Below are 21,794 nucleotides of genomic sequence, written 5' to 3'. Positions count from 1 at the left end.
AACTAATGATGGATTTCGGACAATGATACAAGTTTAAGTGCTTAGCCCAAAATGCACATGGCAGGAGGGGTCTCTGTTTTGTGGACGTGTAAGGTCTTGAGGACCAAGAGTCTCTTTCCACAAGTCCCTGAGCTATGTAGCCACTATTTTCCATCTTACAAGATGTTTCCAGCTAAGCAGAATCCTGAGCATTCAGCTTTCCGGGGGTGGGGCTCACATTTGGGGACCATAAACAATAAGTTACATTTAGAATAGCTCCTTTGTCCCTGACATTGCTATGCCCTTCCACGGACAGAAAGACATTATTTGAGAATCAGTAAGTCAAGCCTGGATTCTCCCGTTCCTTTATGTCAGGCACTCCCATTTCCTCACCTACAAAGGAGCTCTAATAACATGCTGGCCAGTGTTCCTCTTGGGCTGACACAGGCTGCAGCGTGGCCGTACGGGACCAAGAGCATTCGCAGCCCTGATGTTCTCACACAAGGGAAAGCACTCCTATACAAATCTGATGTGGTGCTATTCTGAAAGTGGGAGGCATTAAAAGATGAGCCCAGATTTATTTTGTTTTTCTCTTCTCTTCCTCCCCTCCCCTTTCCTCCTCTTCCTGCTTCTCTCCCTCCCTCCCTCCCTCCCTCCCTCCCTCCCTCCCTCCCTCCCTCCCTCTCTCCCTCTCTCTCTCTCTCTCCTGTTTCTCCCTCGCACATGCCACCCCATTCAGCTTGTTTTTATTTATTTTTTTCTAGTTACAGTTTAGTGGAACTCTACTTGTTTTTAAGGACTTTATGAACGTCAATATTATATTAAGCTTTATTATACACGACAATCATTATTGGCCATGCCTGTTACAAAGTGAGATATATGTGATTCTTCTACCCTAGCAGTCATACATGTTTAATTAAAATAATAATGCTAAAGGCCCCCAAAATTATGAAACAGTCTGACTTCCTTGTGATAACACCGTGGTACCAACTGTAGACATTCTTTACGTCATCTTCATTAATCAAACGAATCACGTCTTAAGTTTAGTAAAGGCACAAACAGGTAGGCATTTTGCAGACAAGAAAACCTTTTTATTTGAAACCACAAATAGTCAACAGGTGGCCACAACTATCCATATTTCATTAAAATCACATAAAACCTAGGCACAAAAGCACCACTGATTATTGCTCTAGAAAAATTGCATGAAAAATTCAAATATGCACAGTAAAAACACCGCAGTATGCACAGGACTAAATGTTTAAAGCAAGGGTATGGAATGCTGAATCCATTTTACACGCAGCTTCCGATATTAAATTGGTATTTGTTTTACTTGAGGATGATGGAAATTTCCAAAAAACACCACCGTAAGAGGATAAAATGTCCATCTTTATATATTTTATGCCAACTAATAGAGTCCTAAAAAATTAGCATTTACAAAATACTCGGTAAAAATAGCTTTTAAAAGTTGTCCCAAGAGGTACATGAAGTCAACCCCAGTTTTCCACAATTCATTCTCCCTCCTTATCTAGAGATTCAGTTCTCCGTGCCTGCGAATAAAAAAGAAAGAAAACAATATATAGTTACCACTAAAATAAGTAGAACTGAAGGTGAATCCACCCACCAAGAAACACACTTTTGAGCATGTGGCCTAGTTTTCCTTCCAGGTCTACTTCAAAACACACTTTGACTCTGGGTGGAAAACACACAAGGCCTGAAGGCATCACGGCAAGACTCGCAGCGTTGATTCTTTCTGCCATTTAAACAACCGCAGCAGCCTTACCTGTGGGCTCCAGTGGGCACAATAAGAAACAGCAAGCTACTACCTGATTCTAGTCACTGCAAACATGCAGAGTGTCTACTGTACCCTTAACTCTGACTGTTTCAATCTGCCCCTTTACTGACAGTGTGCTGGGTGGGGGACTTCTGCAGGCTGAGACATTAACAGTTGAGCGAGAGATGTGGATCTGCAATAACATTACAGGCAATAAAGAGAGACGTCATGAATGTGCTATCCAGAGCTGAAGGATCGAGCAATTTCTTTTACTACACCTAGTCAGTGAGCGGGAGGTGGTCGTGGAAAGTACCTCTTCAGCCTTAGTGTCACCATTTGAAGATGGTGCAGTACCTTCCTTTCCAGCTTCCTGCTTTTCTTCCTTCTTCCCTTTAGCACCTCTGCTAATCTTGGTTCCAGGTTCTTTCTAATGATTGAATCACAGGAGACAGAACGCGTTAGGTGCTGAGTGATATTAAGAAGCCCCTGCTGGAACCCAGCCAGATGCAATGACAGCTGCCCTGGGGGCCTGAATTTGCTGTGTCACCTGAACTACACTGTACCTCCATAAAACTGAATAGTTTGCTTGCTTGCTGAGCCCACCAGCTCTTCTAGTCTGTGGGACAATGGTGACTCCTGGGCCATTTCTACCGTGAGTGGTTTTGCTGTGGAGAGGGCAGCCACAGGACCTGGTGAAAGGGGAAAAGCCTGGGGGGAAAACCCACCCACCAGGGGCTGTAGCTTTTCCTGTTGTGCCCCGATGCGACAAGTCATGTGGAGCCACACAGCTTACACAACCAGAAAGGCACTGAAAATAAAGGCCTGGATGAAGAAATGTTGCTAATTTTATGACTGAGTCACAGAGCTGAGCTCCGCTTGGGAAATCTGTATTCACTACCACACACAGTTTCAGAGAGTGTGGGTGCTTTGATAGGTGCGGTACAGGGAGAGTCACTGTGGCCAAGTTCATTGGCATTAGTGGACTTCAAGTTTTCTCAGCTCCCAAACAGGATACTCATATCTATTTCAGTAGCGTAGACCGAGCTGAGGGTGACTGAGGAAAGCACCCAGAACAGGTCTCACACAGTGTCAGGCTAGAGCTCACTACTTGCCAGAGTAAATGATCACATTGTTATTGCTAGTCTGGGAATGGCCATCTACTAGTAGTTTGTCATATGAGGCTGTGAGCCCCTCTCTGACCTCTGGTGCTGGTGGCAGCAGTGGGGTCCAAGGCCAGGTCTAACCCCACCAGACCACCGTGTGACTGAGAACACGTGCTGAGCCCACTGGCAGGCCCTTCCCCACACAAGGCTGTCCAGGGCCACTTGCTCTGTGCTCCCTGCACCTCACTGACCAAATGGAAAACACATCCCTGCTAATGCACAAAACTGGCTCTTTGCATCTTTAAAGAAAGCCCGTATGGTGGGGACAACTTTCTGGTCTGCACATTTTAGCTGGAGTCATTAAACAGGATCTCTCTCTCTCCTCAGATGATTTTTCGGCATGGGATTATAATGAATAAATTATTCATTGTTTAGAAAGCCACGGGAGGGAAGAGGGGAATGCCTCTTACTTACCTTAGCAGCTGTTTTTCTTGGTTTAGGCTCGGGTTTTGGCGGAACAGGTTTCTGCGGAAATAATTTAAATCATACAAATACTGAAACTGATACCATTAGCATCAAAAAGAAGACAAACGGGCCAAAAAGACACTGGTTCTGACTGCAGCTCTGGGCATCTCGAACTGGCCCTTTCAGTACCAGGCGCTATGTTCATCCTGGGTTAGCAAGTGATGGGCAGATAAGAAGAAGATAGCTCATTAGGCGTTGGTCCAGTAGAGCTCTCTGGGGGCAGGGTTAGGTTTCTCTTTCTGATATCCCTGTACTTCCTTTTTACACAACACCACTGCAAGAGGAGAGACCTTGGCTAAATGGCTTGATGAATTCACTCTCAGCCGCCTTCCCCGCAGACCAGAAATCACAGCATATCACAAGCAAAGTTCACTGTCCATCGGTCACCAAAGCTGAGGCCTGTGAAGTCCTTCAAAGCCAGATCCAGCTCCCTCCCCTGACACAGATTTCAGGTTTTATAGCCAAGCCTCTTCCTGTTTCATCCTCTCCAATGTCAGCTTAAAGTACGGTGCTTAACACCAAGACACTGGGTCCCTTTGTCTCTGGAGCTTTGTATTAAGTATATAACTATGGTGCCCTGTCTGTCTATTAAAAGCTAAGATTTTTTTCCTGTAGGGATTTCAGGTCAAATATTTCTCTAATAAATGTGTACATTTCTCTGAGCACTAAAAGAATGTTTTAAAAATAGAAAGCACTGTCCAGGGTGTCCCCCGTGAAGAAAGATGTTTCCCTCTAGGGTCTGTAAAAGATCTAGAGTTCATAATGAATATAGTCTTTATGTGTAAAATTTAATTGAAGGCATTTCAGTTCCAAAAGACCAGCTGTTAAAACAAAAAAAAAAAAAGTTTAAAAAGGGGGGGAGGGGGAGGCTAGACATACTGACCCACTCTGGACACCGAGGCAGGAGATGGCTATCAGTTGGAGGGCAGTCTCAGCTACAAAAAGGAGGGTAAAGGAGCTGCCAAACCCGATAACCCGGGCTCTAACCCTGGGGCACACACGGGATGGAAAGACAGAACTGATTCCTGTAAGTTATTCTCTGACTTCCCAACACACAAGTAAATAAATGTAATGACCCTATCTATCTTCTCAACAAAGGAGAAGAAAAAGATGACCCTTAAAAAATAATCAAATTTAAAAAAGGGTGGCGCTTAAAAAGCAAGACAGTTTTTACCAGTGTTCTTATTCCTCTAAACCTCCAGTCTTCTTCCCAAACACAGATTTCATGGCTCAGAAGTCTCGTAACTTTAAAATTTGTTATTGTGAGTTTTGATAAACTAGTGTAGACGTCTTCTTGATTGTTTCCACTTTTATCATTTTTTGAGACAGACGTTCACCTTGGCTCAGAAGTGTTTTGATAGTCCTAAGAAACTAAGATTTTGTGTGCGTGCATGCATGTGTGCTTGTGTGTGTGTCAGGGGGAGTGGGGGGTGTCATGTCCTGATGAGGCACGCAGTCCGTGTCATGGTGTTCCTCAACCACTCCCTGTAACCGCCCAGAGGGTCAGTTAGTCTAGGGTTGTAACCTGCCTGGCAGGTCAGTTATTCCAGGGTCCCGAAGAGGAGCTATCTGAAAAGACATGGGAACGAGGCCAAGCAAAATTCTCTTGTCAAAGCCTCCGTTTATTAGCATAATGGCAGCAGCTTATATAGCCCTTGGATGAGGAATCTGGCTTGGGATGAGGGCAGAAGGCAGGGGCATGGGATCTTGCCAGGGCAGCAATGGTCATGAGTGGACACTTGGTCATGAGACACACCTAGTGTTCTCTATGCAAGGGGAATCGTTCCTTTTGTGATTCCAACCACAAACAGTTCTCTAGATAGTTGGAATGTGGGGCAGGTTCCGCTAACAGATAGCTCTCAAGATAGTCGGGTGTGGGGTGGGCTCCGCCAACAAACAGTTTTCGATATACTTGGGGTGTGGGGCTCTCTGCAAACATCCCCAGGACAATGGTCCCTGCAATATTTTTTGGGGGAAATGGCTCCTGACAACTCCCCATCTTATATTTTGAGTCAGCGTCTCCCACTGAGCTGGCGTTCACTGATGGGCATGGCTGACTGGAAAGCTTGCTCCAGGAACCCTCGTGCCTCGGCTTTCCAGTGCTGGGATGTGCACGGATGCACTACTGTACCTGGCTCCTTATGCAGGTGCTGGGAATCCATACCCAGTTCCCCAGGCTTGCATGGCAAACACCTTACCCGGGGAGCCATCTCCCCAGTCCTTAGAGGTTTATAGTATGGGGCACTGCTGGCTTCAGATGAGGCTGTGGTGACCCCACAGGACATGATCTCCATGCAAAGGGCTCTTACAGTGCTGGCTCCTAGTGCTCACGAAAAGGTTTCTAAATTGCGGTTTTCTTTTGACTCCCAAGGGCTATTCTCTTAACTGGATTGAGCTTTGCAGGCGCTCTTGAGTCTTTCTGGTGACTGACGCTACTACTCTATGGACTCATAGCCAACATCCACTTCCACATACATCCCAGCAGCGCCTGTGACATTCGGAGTGGGGGTGGGGCAAAATCCTCTACCAGAGTCAGGTGAGTTTGTTAGGTGGTAGAATGAGGAAGAACAGACGAGCAGACTACCAAGGAGGAGCACAAGAACCAGAGAGAAGCACCTCCTGGCTGGAGCAGAGGCTCACACATCTGGTCTGGCCGGGAGCGGGAGCGCAGGCTCACACATCCAGGCTGGAGCACAGGCTCACACATCCGGGCTGGGTAGGCTCACACACCTGATCTGGAGCACAGGCTCACACATCTGGTCTGGCCGGAAGCTGGAGCACAGGCTCATACATCCAGACTGGAGCACAGGCTCACACATCTGGTCTGACTGGGAGCTGGAGCACAGGCTCACACATCTGGTCAGGGTAGGCTCAGTTCCACCATACATCCTAGCTCTAGTCATTCTCTCCCTGGACATGGCTGAAGGAGACTCAAAGAGACAAAGGAAAGTGCCACTCTTTCAAAGATGTCCCAGGACTGGAATGCGGCTAACGCCTATGAATTAATTTAGGAACATTCTGATCCAGGAATAAAATGCTCAAAAGTATGGGTTGTGGGCAGAGAATCTACATTCTGGATCCATTTCAATATTAACAGATGGAGAATTTGGGGACCAGGACTTGCCTAATGCTCTTGCTCAGGGATTTAGCAGTTTCAATGAGCACGGGCTTTATATACTCGATAGCGGACTTGGCCACTGTTTTTCACTGAAATAGACAATCAAGTAAACTGCTTGGCCACATAGGCCTGATTTTCTAGAAACTGAGACCCCAAAGGAAAATTAACTCAAGGAAAATGCCAGCAAATCATCCTTTTGCTCGGGACAAAGGGAGTACACATTCCTAAGAAGCTACATCGAGGGGCTCAGGGGTACTTACCGCTGATAATCTGGCTGACCGTCTTGTGGGCTACAAAAGAATGGGAAAAAATTGTTTTGGCAATTATAAACATCCAGGCTGGTTTTTAAAATTCTTTCTGGATATATTTTACTTTGTGGAAATGGTGAAATGTATGCTACCCATCATCCTCTCAGATTAGCGTAATGGATCACACCAAGACTCCTGGGTGCTCCAGAGAAAGTGCTGCTGCAAGATACAGGCTTGGCTTCCATCAACCGGTTCCTCCCAGCTAAGAGCACTGGGAGAAGGGGGAAGAGAGGAGTCCTGACTCCGCTCTAACCCAAACGCTCCCTTTGTGATAAACTGACATCAGAACACGGAGTTACCTTAAGAAATGGTCTCGTTAAAACAGAATCAAAATCTTCAAGCTAGTAAGAGAGACTTAGTAATTACACAGAAACCAACACAGGACTTGCCTATCTTTGCAACACTGAGAAAAACAATGACTGTAAATCTCACACAGGCAAGAAAGATATTTTTTTTTCAAATCCAGAACAAGATCAACACAATTATCTACCCAAAACAGGTTTCACTAATCTCTTAGTCCCAAAAGTTTAGGAAATTGATTAGCTAGATACTGATTGAATTCAGTTTTTCAGAAAATCTTTTGAGGATCACCTCTGTTAAAAGCCAATCATACCCTAAAGAAAACACAAAATAACACAAGCATCCAACACACAAAAAATGGACCCTCTTTACTAATCCAGGAGAACCTATTTCTCCTGGATAAAGGGATTTAGTTTCCTAAAACCAAACTTGGTTTTCTCTGCAGGCTTTACTCCATACGGTCTGTTCATTTCACTTAGGTTCCATCTCCAGGGGAAGAGCAGACACCGCCTGCCACATCCAGAACATTGGCTGAGCAGATGAACTCAAGCTTCTCCCTGACTCACACTGCTTTACAAGACTCTGACTCACACTGATAGTTTAAATGCTTCCAAATCGTTTTTCTTAAGTGGGTCAGCAAAAACGGTCAGTGGGAACTTGTGTCATGATTGAGAAGAATTGCAGAAATTCTTGAATCCTTGCTGAAGTCAGTCTAGGTCAGTGGGTCAGGTCAGACTGGAAGAAATAGTTCTTGACATCACCGCATCTGAAAACCTCCTTGCTGAAAGTCGAAGCGGAGCTCAACTCATCTTCCTTTCATCCGCAGACAGAAATGAAGGGCCAGGGCCTCCATGAATAGTTTTAACCTTGGGGTCTTAAGGAACCATCGGAGTTGGCCTTAAGTCCAGCTAACAGGGTCTACACAGGATAGGAAGCCGGTTAAGCTGCTGACTGGGACACAGTTACTACCCAGGTTGGCAGGAGCACCCAGCCTGAGGCACAACTGTGGTCAGTAAAGAAGGATGTGGGAGGCATTCCCCACTGGAAGCACCAAGATGCCTGCTAGGGTTCTCTCGGGAGCCTTGTGAAATCACACCCACAAGTCCCCAGGAGTCAGGATCAAATCCCGCCACCACCCTTTACAGAATGGTCAACCGGATTGAGGATTGCTGAAGAAAAGACAACATTCCCCCCACGGCTGTGCAAATCATGTATATGCTTCACCACGGTTTCTGAATGTGGAAGAACAAAAAGGCATCCCCCTTGTCCCCTCCCTCCCCATTACTGGGGAGCTCAGCTCTGAAGTTTCTGTGTAGCCTCAAAACACATTCCCACCATCCAACAAGTCCAGCAGCAAAGCAACCTTCTCCATGGAGAAGAGTGGCGGCTTCCTTGCTGAAGGGAAGCAAATGGACCCTTACCCAAATCCCTTCCTGCTTGGCTGTCAACCTACAAGCATCCTGTTGGCTTCACTTCACCGGTGACTTCATTCATCTCCCGTCTGTATCTCCTACCCCTAAGCACCATCTTTTTCTATTTCAGTATTATCGATGCCTAGCAGGGACCCTGAGTAAGTGTTGAGGCAAATGGAAGAAGCAAATGCCAGAAATCCATATATAATTTACTTATGGAAAGGAGCCAAACACGTTAGCCATGATACAGAACTGTCCATTTCCCAACCAGTTGCTGTTGGCAGAATCTTATTAAAGAGAGGTAAAAATCACGTTGAAGGAGGTCCCAGTTGCGAAACCCTGCCTCTCCACATCAACATCTGCACACCCAGAATAGGCCTTCCGGGGGATGGTCTCTTCAGAGCTTGTTCTACAGGGCGGGCCTCCAGCTGACTGATCCACAGTCTTAATTTAGGTTCAGAATAAGTGTTCCAAAAGAAAGGCTTGGGAAATTGATGCTACATCCGTCTCTATAGGCTATCTTACCCAGCCAGACACTAAAATGTAGATGCTTTACCATAAAATTATTTTATGACTTCCTACCTAAAATTTACCAGCTTGTCTGTGCCATAAAAGAAAAGCCTTTTCTAACTTCCTTTCCAGCAATCACCATAAGGGATTTTTTTTTTTTCTTTCACTGCAGTGAAGGCTGAGACTAACCTTTCATTCAGTCAGCAGTACCACTTACGAATGCAAGTATAGATGCCTTCCTGGAAAGTTCCATCGGCTTCCACAGCCTTAACATCTATAAATGATTGGACTAAATTTATTGGATACGAAACAGACTAGACTGCTATTTATTCTTCTGTGAGACATTTAAAGCATTTGAAATATTCATTTAAAGCTCAGCCTTACTTGGTAGAACTGGGTAGGGGAGCTGTTAAGGAATTTTTTTTAATTTGTTGATTGAGAAATCATAGGAAAAGTGGTTGGCTCTCAGACAGGGAATAAAGAGGTTTAGATGCCAGATTACCATGGCTTGTAGCTACTGGAGACGTCAGAGTTATCCAGTAAGAATTACTGACTGACTGATTGCCCCCATCTGAACGACATGGGGTCTATGTCAACATTCTGGCTGCACATGCAGCATAGACATCTACTCTCACAAAGGAGAGAGAGAGAGTGAGAGAGAGAGAGAGAGAGAGAGAGAGAGAGAGAGAGAGAGAGAGAGAGAAAGAGAGAGAGAGAGAGATCCAAGAAGAATTACTGGACTTTGCTGATTATTGCTTCAAACCTAGTTTTTATAAGACACCCCTCTGCTTCTGAGCCTCAGCTTGTTCTTTTAAAGCAAAACTTGAAAGTCAAGTTGCTTTTGAGACTCAAAAACAAACAAACGAGAAGTTCAGTAGCAACAGCCTTCTTTTCAAAACTGGGAGACAGAGAAAGAACGAGAGCCTTGGCTGGGCAGTGGAGAAGATGAAGACGTAAGAACTGGGTCACTCAACTGAAGCACTGTACAAAAGGTGGAGGGCAATAAGGACCGGGGACCAGGTGTTTTCCCTGACTCTGCTAATTACAAGTTGTGACATTTGGAGAAAACTCTATTATTTCTCCAAGAACTCTTCTCCTTGACATAAAATAGGGATCACTCACCCGCCCGTCGGCTATCAGAACCAGTACTCCCCTGCCAGTCGCTATTTCTTCTCCTGACTTTCTCTCTAATTTTTTGTTCTAAATAGCAAATGTCCTATTACTTTACTCTCTCTTCCATACTAAGACAGAGGCATTAGAAAGGCAAAGTCATGCTTGCATTTCACTGTGGGACCCACAGGGCCTGGCACAGTGCTGGGAGAATTTATAGGTGATCCTACATTTTTGATAAGGAACGCTGTGAGGCAGGGGTGTAGCAGGGTGGTAAAGCTGAGCAGGTATATACAAGGTGCTGGGTCCCATCTCCACCACGGCAAGGAGGGAGCAAAGGGGGGTAGGGGGATGCTTCTTAGGTTATCGAAGAGCTCAGATACAAGAATGGAAATGAAAAGGCTTTGTAAACGGCAGAGAGTAATAGCCTCGATACACTGTTTAGGTCATTTATTGTCCAGTGTCCTGAAGCTCAGGGCTCTGTACAATGCCTTCCAAATATCACAGCCATAGTGGGAAGTCTACAAAAGAAGAGCCCCCTTTGTAGCCGGCAGCTGTTCATCCTGGTGACATACGAAGTGACATAACTGGAAAATTCAGTTTGAACTGAATTTCAATTCACCTTGGGGGGTGGTGGAGGAGATCAATCAGTGCACTTCTGGCAGTTTTTAGCACTGGTCAACACTCAAGCTAACCGATGACCTTTTACTTTCAAACGACTGTGTCGATGTCTTGAAGACACGTGATAGTTTTTTTTAAAAGCATTGTCTACAAAATACTTTTGTTAGGAATGATATAAAAGTATATAATATATACTGGAAAATAACTAACCAGAAAAGCATAAAGCATGAAAAATCTTGGACTAACATACCTAAATTATATACATAAAACTCATGCTTATTTTTTACATGTGTCCCAGGCAGCAGGATTTGCTTCTGGCGTAGAGGGACTGACTGGAAAGGCTTTCTGTAGTCCAGCGTCTCTTCTGAGCAATGGTTTTTAAGGCTTTCTGACTGATCAAGTTAAATGTCAACCCTCAGAGAGAAACCCAAATGCTTTGTGTGCATGGGGTACCTAGACCCAAAAACATTGAGGTTACACTTCACCAACTGTTTTGAAATTACGTTTACCCATTTTCTAGATGTTCCTCATGTTTTTGTTTAACGCTAGCATGTGTGTGGTGGCTTGACTGTGCTTTCTGACTTGATGATTATCTCCAGAGGCTCACTGTTGGTACAGGGCTGATAAGGGCAGGCAGGCGGCTTTCTTTTTACATTACATCTTTACAGCTTCTGGTAAAGATTTCGTCCTTGGCAGAATGAATTTCCATGTACAAAGCTTATGTGGGGGTTTGGATATTACAATGAATTCCTCTGAATTATTAACCATAATATGAATCACCCCATCAAAGAATCTGTAACTGGATATTGTTTTTGCTCTCTTGTGACCCCACTTAGGTTATAAGTTCGAGTGTAAGAGCTGAAGTTTTCCACTCTCTGGAAAGCTCTATGCAAAAGGGAATAGCTGTCATCATAGATACTGCTTGCTTCTGACTTCTTAAGACATCTTTTTCAGTATCCTCATCAAGGGTCGGACATAAGCATGTTTTCCAAGTTCTTAACCCCTTTCCAGGTTTCTGTATTTTAATACAAAGCATCTTTGAGTCATGGACTAATTTGTTATCTGAATAACTAAAGAATTTTCCTAATTAAAACAAAAGCTTTAATATTTTGATGTATTATGAATCTTTCCATAGTTTTGTCTTTAGAGATGAATCCTCTTAGGTAAATACTCAGAATCAAAAAAGGAATTCATAATTCACTCGTTGGAGCAGAAAATTTATGAAATCAACAACCTTTCATTTTCTTGTTATAAAAAGCCGGCTCTGATTTCCTTGATGAATTTACCTATTATCTTACTCTCTGCCCAGAAGGAATTCTCAGTACCCACTTTGACAGACAGCAGGACCAACAGATAGAAACACAAACAACATCAGAAAATACCTCATCAACGTACTCAATGAAATATGTCCAAGCCAAGTGGAACTACGTGTAATCTTTGGCTTTTAACCTCAGTGGATTTGTTTGCAATGGCATTCCTTCACATGCAGAGAACATGAAACATTTTAATAGCAAGGCTATGTCGGTATGCAAAGGTATGCTTACCTCCTGTTTAGTTAGTTTGGGTCCATCTTTGCCCTCGGTATTCTCTGGAGACTAGAAAGAAAACATTTTAGTGAAGTGTATTTAAATTTGTAATCATGCAAACAATGATTAAAACATACATAGTAATATGATGACGCCTAGGACCAGGGAAAAAGGCATTTCTTAAATATGTATTTTAAGTGTGTGTGTGTGTGTGTGTACTCAGCTCTGTGTGCACATATAGAAGTCAGAGGTCGATAGTAGATGTCTTCCTCTACTGGCCGTCCGCATTATTTTTTGAAACAGGGTCCCTCACTGAACTCAGTTTGGCCAGGGTGGCCACTCAGCAAGCTCTGGAATTGCCTATCTCTGCCCCCAGAGCTGGGAATACAGATACGTGCAGCAGTCCATGGCTTTCATGGAGGTGCTGGTGATCCAATTTCAAGTCTTCGTATTTTCACAACAAACAATCCACCTACCTAGCCATCCCCACCCCTCCCCCAAACACACACTCTGGTCCTCTGGAAGAATAAGAAGTGCTTGTAACCATTGAGCCATCTCTCTCTACCCCGTACCCTATGGGGAATGGGAAAGAATTACTATGCATCCTTCTTTGCAATGTGAATGCACCTGAAGCAATTTTCATCTATCCTTGACGAGTGGAGGGGGGTACCTGAAATCCACCATCTTGTTTACCTCCTTGTTCAAGTTACTTTGCTGCTTTACAAAGTAGGTCAGAGGATGAAAGTGCCATGAGGGGTTGGAGGGGAAATGAAGGGTGGAAATTGACAGAGGACACTATAAAGAGAGGGAGGAAGTTAAGTCACACTAAGGATGATTTTAAAAGCTACAGGGAAACTTATTTCATGTGTACTTAAAAAACACGGATATTATAAAAGCATACGTATACAAATACACACACACTAAAGTGACATCACTTGAGGCAATAATACTTCAATCAAGAGCCACAGACAAAGCAAAAGTCCCAGTTCCAGGCATACAAAACCTCCCTTTGAGTTATTAGGAGAGTCCGAGAGACTACCTAAACAATAGAAGCTATTGCCAATGACCTTGGTTACATTCCAGAACTTGAAGGTAAGATCTTATTGCTGAAGATACAACATAGTTCAGACACAGGACTGGAAGGAATCCTTCTGGAACAGACCTGGAAAACTCCCTGAGGGATGGCTCTTACAGTGTCTGATGGTGTTAACCTGCCAAGGGGGACAAACAATTATCGTCCTACCTAGCTATGACAACATGGCAATGGCCAGCACGGCAAGTTATGCGCAAAGGTGCAATAGTGGCATACGTATGTATCTTGGCAGCAACCAACAGCTGCCTAAGCAGACTTAAGCCTTACTCAGCAGGAGGGAAACCATGCCATCTTCCTAGATTAGCAAGGTTATGGACTGTGTGGGAGAACCTACTGCCACTTTCATGCATCAGTATCATTAATAACTATATTCTAAATACTTATCCTTTTAACCAGTTAAGTGTTGGTCTCAACCCTCATCAAAGCAGTGGATTTTGCAGCAGATGGAAGCCACCACAATGACAACACTAGTCAACATGGATGGAAGAGATCATACAAGGCCCTGCACACCCCTAGATGAAATACTATAGGCAATTAATGACTGCAAAGAATAAGAGATTCAGCCTTCCCCAGGGCTGAACTCCTTGGAGGTTATCAAATACATATGAGCAACATGAACTGAACTTAGCAGGATATATATGTGTGTGTCTGTGTGTGTATACACATATATTATATATACACATATGTTATATGTATGCCATCTATATAGCATAAATTTGAGAGTGAATGGGGAAACACAGAAGTTGGAGGGTGAAGGAAGGGATAGAAATTATGTAGTACAGTAGTTATATATGCAATTATCAAAGAAAATAATAAGAATAAAAAAGAGAGGCAGGGGGCTCAACAATGCCCCAGTCACCACAGAAGCCTGCATTTGCTTCACTTTGATATCTAGACCATGCTTTGAAATGTTTTGATAAACTTATCTGTTATTTTTCCATCATCATTTCTGGTGTCTTTATTACAGTCCTACCCTGAGCATGACAGTCCGGTGCCCTGGTGCTCGCGGATTTTGATCCATTTCTTGAGGCAGCACTGCACACGCCTGTGACAGTTTGAACCTGGGCACCCACATCGGTGGCTCACAACTGCCTTTAATTCCAGTCCCAGAGGATCTAAAGCCCTTTTCTGACCTCCATGGGCACCTGGGCTCATCTTCACAGAATTTCAGAGAGACATACACACAGGGAGACAAAAATAAAAATAATATAAATCTTACAAAAAGGCTCATTGGAAAATTGAACAAATGAATATGTCAGGAGCCATTTTCCTAAAGATTATAGCAGGGATGCTCAATCGTGCCACAAGGACATGTGCTCAACTATGTTCATAGCAGCATTGTTTGTCATAGTCAGAACCTGGAAACAACCTAAATGCCCCTTGACTGAAGAATGAATAAGGAAAATGTGGTACATTTACACAACAGAATATTACACAGCAGAAAAAATAATGACATCTTGAATTTTGCAGGCAAATAGACAGAGCTAGAAAACATCATTTTGAGTGAGGTAACCCAGACATAGAAAGACAATTATCACATGTACTCACTCATAAGTGGTTTTTAAACATAATGCAAAGAAAACCAGTGCACAAATCACAATCCCAGAGAAACTAGACAACAATGAGAACCCTAAAGGAGACATACATAGATCTAATCTACATAGAAAGTAGAAAAAGACAAGATCTCCTGAGTAAATTGGTAGTATGGGGACCTTGGGGGAGGATTGAAGGGGAGGGGAAAGTCAGGGAGGGGAGTAGAGAAAAATGTAGAGCTCAATAAAAATCAATTTAAAAAAAAAGAAAAGGAAAAGAGAATCAATTCCTAAAGGTCACCTTCTCATCTTCATGTAAGCACCATGGCAAACATATGTGCACATGCACACACGAATAATAAATAAAATAAAAATAAAGAAAAAAAACCCACAAAAATAGCAAACTCACATTCATCACCGTATTTGGGTTAGCACAAAAAACAGCTATATTCATGCCTCATTTGATAACAAAAATAAGTAGATCATAAAACTGCTGCTTAGTAGGGCTGGTAACACACCCGCCCCACACTCCAGTTATCTAGAGAACTAGGAGTGTCAACTTGTGACTTCCTGACAGAGGAATCGTGACCTGACCGATTGTAACCTCTTGGCTGACGACCTCGTGACTGGCTTGGACCACGCTACAAGATCCCTTCCTGCTCTAGTCATGCCCCTGCGCCCCCCCCCCCCCCAAATTCCTCATCCTATATAAGCTGTAACCATGACTCTAATAAACGGAGACTCTGACAAACCTAGCATGGCCTTCTTTCTCTCTCCCCCCGATATCTTCCAGATAGCTCCTCTCCGGGACCCTGGAATAACTGACCAGCCAGGCAGGTTACAGCCCCTAGACTGAGTGACCCACCAAGGCGATCTACAACCCAGTAATTCTTTGTAAAAAAAAAAAAAAAGATTGTTGTATTTCTATTATACCTAATATGGCATAGTTGGAAATAATATGCAAGCTCAATAAATAGTTAGGAGCTATTTAAACTACATATAGGGAGATGACTTGGTGACTAAGAGCACTTGCTGCTATTTCAAAGGACCCAACTTCAATTTCAAGCATCCATGTTGGGGTGACTCAGAACCACCTGTAACTCCAGTTTCAGGGGATCCAGTGCCCTCTTCTGGCCTCCACAGGTACATGCACACATGTGCATAAATACTCAAGACATACACATAAAAAAATAAAACAAATCTCAAAACCAAACTATAACTATTAACATAGTGAGATCAGAATAGGCATAAAATAAGAGACTAAAGATTTACATAAACTAATGATACATTTATAAAAATTAGGTAATAAAATAATGAGTAAAATGTAAAAATTGCAAATAGTCTTTGGGGAATGAAACATTTCGAGGCAAAGGTCACAGGGAATACTCTCTGTCCCCTGATCTTTGTCACATGTGGTTTCTCATCTTCTAGCAGCTCCCTTGCTTACAAGGTTAGAGCCCCTTTCCCACTCTTGACTAATTGTTCTCTCCTCCAAACAGAACCTCCCCTGTCCTGAAGGGAAACATAACATTCTCTTTTCTGTCGTCTACCCTTGTACAGGGAAGCCAGATTCAGAGCCCTTGTGTTGTATCTGTTAGCTGAGTTCTAGACACCAACATCTCAGCAAGTCCGATAGTATGACAGCTTCGACAGAAGGCATTGGTTTTCCCAACCCCCTAGGTTATACAAACTCAGTGCTTCCATCCATCCAGATTTTCTGATGGTCAGGCCAGTCAGTGGCTGTCAATCAGGGATGCCTCTACTTGTAACTGATAAATGGCTAAGAAAGAAGTATGCTGGTACTATATAAATGTCTACAACATATAAACATATCCTGCTTAGTTTTTCAGCTTGTCGCAGAAAAAGGGAAATCTCAGTTGAGAAAATGCCCCCACTGTCCTATGTGCAAGCCTGTGGATTATTTTCTCAATTAATGTGATTAATGATTGATGTGGGCAGGCCCATCTCACTGCGGGCAGTGCCAACCTGAGGCTACTGGTAAGAAAATGTGTAAGAAAGCAAGCTGAGCAAGCCCTGCGGAGGAAGCCAGAAAGCAGAGTTCTTCTATGGTTTCTACCTTCAGGCTCCCACCCTGGCCCCAAGTTCCTCTCAGTGATGAGATGATGTGAGAGTTGTAAGGCGAAACACACCCTGCTCTCTCCAGCTTACTCTTGGTCATGGTGTTTATCAAAGCAGAGGAAACCCTAACCAAGGAGACACACACACCACGAAAATATTAACATTATATAAACTCAACATTCATAACACTGCCTTCAATGTTATATGCCATGCATTAGCAGGCAATATTATCAAGACATCAATCTCTAAACACAGATCTAATTGTAGGAGCGAGCCATGATAAGCTAAATAGAAACAGACCACCCAAAGGAAGTTCTTAACTTCCAACAATTATCACCGGCCAGAGTAGGACTCAGCCATCGATAAGTTTAATGGAGGCCTGAGTCTCAGTAGTTTACCCTGAAGCAATACCGGGTTGCAGGAAGAACACAAACTGAGATTACCTGAGCACCACCCAAGGACAGACCATCAGAAGGAAATGCCTAACATTCCAACCATTGTAGATAGGATCACCTGCCAGCACACACTCATCAAGACACCCTTAGACAAATGTCAGCCAATCAAGGGTCTTGAACCTCAGAAACCCCTCGCCCCCACCTTTACTACTATAAAAACTCAACTCTAACTGAGCTCGGGGCTCTCCATTTATTCTAATACATTGGACAAGCGGAGAGACCAAGTTTGCAAACTTGCATAAAATAAAGGCTCTTTGCTTTTACATATGGGACTCGGTCTCCTTCTTGGTTTGGGGAGACTCCATGGATCTGGGCATACCACTAATGATGTTTCTATTAGATGCAACAAAAGACACTGAGTTAAAAAGGCATGAAGAATGAACATGCTAATGCTTTCCGATGAGCAAACTGATTACAGATGCGGCAAAGTACAGCTCCAGACAAGGCTGGCTGCTCGGCAGTCTCTCCACAGGGGTTTTTATTATCAAGCTCAGACACATTTCCAGTTAGGAGCACCTGATGTTTTCTCTGGGGTCAACATGCTTCAGCAGCCTGATTACAAGCTGTGGGCTCAAAACTCTGCCTGGTATCCTGGTTCCAAGACCTGGGTCCGGCAACGTGGTCAGAGGCTCAGTCTACATCAGTCTACATCAATGATTTAACAATGCCATCTAATGTAAAGAAGGGTCATGCTTATTATCCCTTAGCCAGAGGTTAGAGAAAGCTGCTCGGGAATTCGACTGCTATGCAGATATTGTACGATAGAAGGTGAAGGTGACCTTAAAGAATCTTTTGAATTATGAAATGTAAAGGTCCATCCAGGGGAGCCTTAGATGCGCACATTTCCTTAGATGCAGATTCTCTGCGAATGGCCATCATCTGTTGCTTGCAATGACCGGGTGTTCTGCTTTGGGAAGACCTTCATTACGGTTGTCTTACTGCACGCCTCAGCACTGTAACTGTGAAGGAACTGAAGCATACTGCACCAGGGGATTGTGTGAAATAAGGACAAAGAAAGGAGACAGAGGGTTAGAGGCATATTCAGGTGACTTCTAGTGGGTAGAGGTGCAAGGCGAGGTGCGTTTCACGGGCTGCAAGGAATGCCAGGCAAATAGGTTCCTGCTTCACTGTCTGGTGGACACCAGGCGTATGTGAATCCGGTGAGAACCAAGAACACCCAAGAGCATGAGAACCATGGTCAAACAAAGGTCGCATGCACATCTTCAAGGCTCCTTCAACTCCCAGCAAGCAAGAACTAGCAAGGAAGGTTGGAGATATTCAGGATGGCTAGGAGGTGGGCACAACAGAGGGTCTCACAGGTCAAAGCATCAATGCTAGTTGATCTTGTGTCCAGTCAGAGGCAGAGGGATCACTCACTGAATCCCCAGTGACTAGATCAGGACGACTCAGCCAGAAGGCACGGGAAAATTATTTTGAGGGAGCACTGCTCATCTCAAAAGAGCAGGTACTGTTGGTGGGAGATAAGCCAGATACTGTGCTGTATGACTGGAGCTGAACAAGATCGCCCTCTGCAGGATGAGCAGGGTAGGAATCTGATAGGCACCGCCATGTGCCTTAGAGCTGTGCTAATCCCAGGCATTTGTTCCATGACCCAGAAGTTCTAAGGCATCTAAAGAACAAATGTCACAGGAGACCCTCTTACTGTGGGAGGGTTGACTTCTCAACTGAAGACCGGCTTCCTCAATAGCTGATGTATTATGCCAAGATAAATTATCCCTTTTGCTACTATTAGAGCTTAGGGTTACAATTTGTCAGGACAGGAATGGTATACTACATGGCTACATATCAGGGATAAAACATCTTTTTCCCTCAACATTCAGTGGTAAGGCCAACATGGGCAATCCATTTGTGTGTGTGTGCGCGCGCGCCTACGCATGTGCTTCGTCTCTGCAAAGGGTGTTAGCTTCTTGTAGTAATTGTTTATGTAAAGATAGTGCCTCTATGATTTCGCCCTGGGATGTTTCCAAGAATCTCTATCATTTCTCAAGAAGGAAAACAAATGGGGTAGGGCTAAGGGAGGAGTGCTTGCTTGCTTGGTCAGATTTAAAAGCTTAGAAACAATAAAATAAACAATTTAGATGTAGTTAACATGTATTTAGACTTGCATACCACCCCTCCAAAAAGATAAACACTAAAAACTCTAAGAATACAGAAAGCATGAAAATAAGGAATGTAAAAATATATTTGAGAGCTACGAACCTAACTCCATGTCCATGAACAGAGTTGAATTTCAGCACCAACAATGAAGGAATAAACAAATCATCACACACATTGCTGTGTTTAATTAAACACTAGAGCCAATCTACATCAGGAAGGCACTAAAATACACACTAGTACACACTAAAACAATATGCAGTAGTGAAAACAAACTACGGGTAGGCATGTCATAATGCATAAATCTCACAACAGTGGTGAACTAAAAAAAGGTATCAAATGATTTGAAACAAAGTTTAAAACTACATGTAAGTGCTTAGCCTGTAAGAAGAGCAAAGGAAAACCACCAACTCAAACCACATTACTTTTGGGAGAAAAGTGGGAAAAACAAATTCACTGGCAAAGGTTGTACTTCATAAGATGGATGAGAACCACATTGGCTTACTATTTTTACTTAAAGATGGATGGGTGGATAGATGGATAGATGATAGATAGATAGATAGATAGATAGATAGATAGATAATGGATGGTTGGGTGGAAGGATAGAAGATAGACAGATATATGATAGGTGATGGATAGATGGGTGGGTGGGTAGATGGATAAATGATAGATGATAGATAGGTAGATAGATAGATAGATAGATAGATATAGATAGATAGATAGAGGATAGATAGATGGATGATGGGTAGGTGGGTAAATGGATAGATGATAAATAGATAAATGATAATAGATAGATAAATAGATACTGATAATGTACATATTCTATATTAAACTATGTTTGTAGAACTATAATAAGTTCTGAACCAAACAGGCAAGAAGGGAAAACAAATTTTATTTTCTTTCATTTACAAATTTTGAAAAAGAAAAGCAGCTCACAGATTCTGAAATAAAAAAAAAAACCAAACCATACATAAACTCTAAGTGAAGTCAACAAGAAAAATGATTGATTGCCACGGAGCAAATATCCCAGAATGCAAAAAAGAACAATAAAGACTGACAGCAGGGGGGAGAGAAAGAAATAGACTTGAACTCTCTCTAAGACAGCTCAGAGGTAGAAAAAAGTGGTACGGAGAAGAGAGCAAAGTCGCACGGGCTGAGTACAAGGCAAACTATAACAAAAGGACAGAGAAACAAGAAAATCTGGAGAAGAACTTAGTTAAAAGGCAGGCTATCTGCAAGGAGAGACTGCTCACCAGCAATTGTACATATCAGCCAGTACTGTTCACAGCGTCTAGGCACCGTGTCAACCTAGAATCCACCTTGCTGCCATTCCAGAACTGGTTCAGATGACAAACACAGAGTTCACAACCAACAATGCCTTTCTTTCAGCATGGCTCTGTTACTGAAGGGTCAAATTCAGAAACGGGAAAAATGAATCTACATGGAAGGCAGGCAGGTAAGAAAAAAAATTAAAAGAAGTATCCTGGTAAATGTGATTATTGTGCACAGATGATCCCACTATTTGTTTTGTTTTTAAATGTCTTACCAGAAATCTGGGACCAGCGCCAACCTATATCACGTTACAAACAGCATCTGTAATTTTAGATTTTCTGAGGGCTACATTAACAAAGCAAAAAGAAACAGGGCCATGCATGATGCCTTAGTCGACTGGATGTATAACATTGTGCCATTTTACTTTGTAGCCCGTATACGAATTATTAATGTGGTATTGCACATTTTTGTATTAAATCCTTTATATTTTACACTTAACAGACCAGCTCCACCAAACACTAAACTTTCATTGCAAATACCTGATGTGCATTTAGAATTCAAAAAAATCATACTTTTACCTGGATTATTAAAAAAAACCACTTAAAATTTCCCAATACTAGGATTTTTTTTTTCAGTTTGTAAGTATACATTGATTAAATATAACCCAAATGGGAAATTCAGGTTCTTTTCTTTTTTACACGTTCAATAATCTCCTTCAGCCTGTAACCACCAAACAAGGCTGGGGGGGGGAGTGGGGAGGACTTGGGGGTGTCTCTAGGCAGTAACAACCTCAGGAGATGAGAAAGGGGGTGAAGGATAAGAATTCAATCAACTGGGGGGCTGGCATTGATTTGGAAGGTAACAGACACAAAAATATGTCTGACTCTCTTATAATAAGATGTAATGATTGTTATTAAAAGTCTCAGCTATGAACACCCAAATCAGAAAGGTGAATGAGGCAATTC

At 43.1% G+C, this 21,794-nt stretch overlaps 1 protein-coding gene across 3 annotated transcripts in view; it reads right to left on the bottom strand.

The window, feature by feature from the left end:
- Positions 1–1,048: 1,048 nt before the first annotated feature.
- Positions 1,049–21,794, bottom strand: part of Hmgn3 (high mobility group nucleosomal binding domain 3) — a 41,040-nt gene continuing 20,294 nt past the window's right edge. Inside the window, exons 2-7 of one of the 3 annotated variants that reach the window (XM_075965111.1) lie at positions 12,302–12,352; positions 6,757–6,786; positions 3,328–3,378; positions 2,064–2,177; positions 1,844–1,943; positions 1,049–1,526 (exon numbers count right to left, since the gene is read on the bottom strand). In XM_075965111.1, the coding sequence (XP_075821226.1) occupies positions 1,513–1,526; positions 1,844–1,943; positions 2,064–2,177; positions 3,328–3,378; positions 6,757–6,786; positions 12,302–12,352 (360 nt within the window). In that variant the 3' untranslated portion in view covers positions 1,049–1,512. The remainder of the gene's footprint in view (positions 1,527–1,843; positions 1,944–2,063; positions 2,178–3,327; positions 3,379–6,756; positions 6,787–12,301; positions 12,353–21,794) is intronic. The other 2 variants (XM_075965112.1, XM_075965113.1) reach the window with 2 other exon arrangements.

This window comes from Microtus pennsylvanicus, chromosome 3, assembly GCF_037038515.1.
Source record: "Microtus pennsylvanicus isolate mMicPen1 chromosome 3, mMicPen1.hap1, whole genome shotgun sequence".
NCBI lineage: Eukaryota > Metazoa > Chordata > Mammalia > Rodentia > Cricetidae > Microtus > Microtus pennsylvanicus.
The sequence above is the reverse complement of the archived record's forward strand: the minus strand, read 5'-3'. Positions and strand labels throughout refer to the sequence as shown.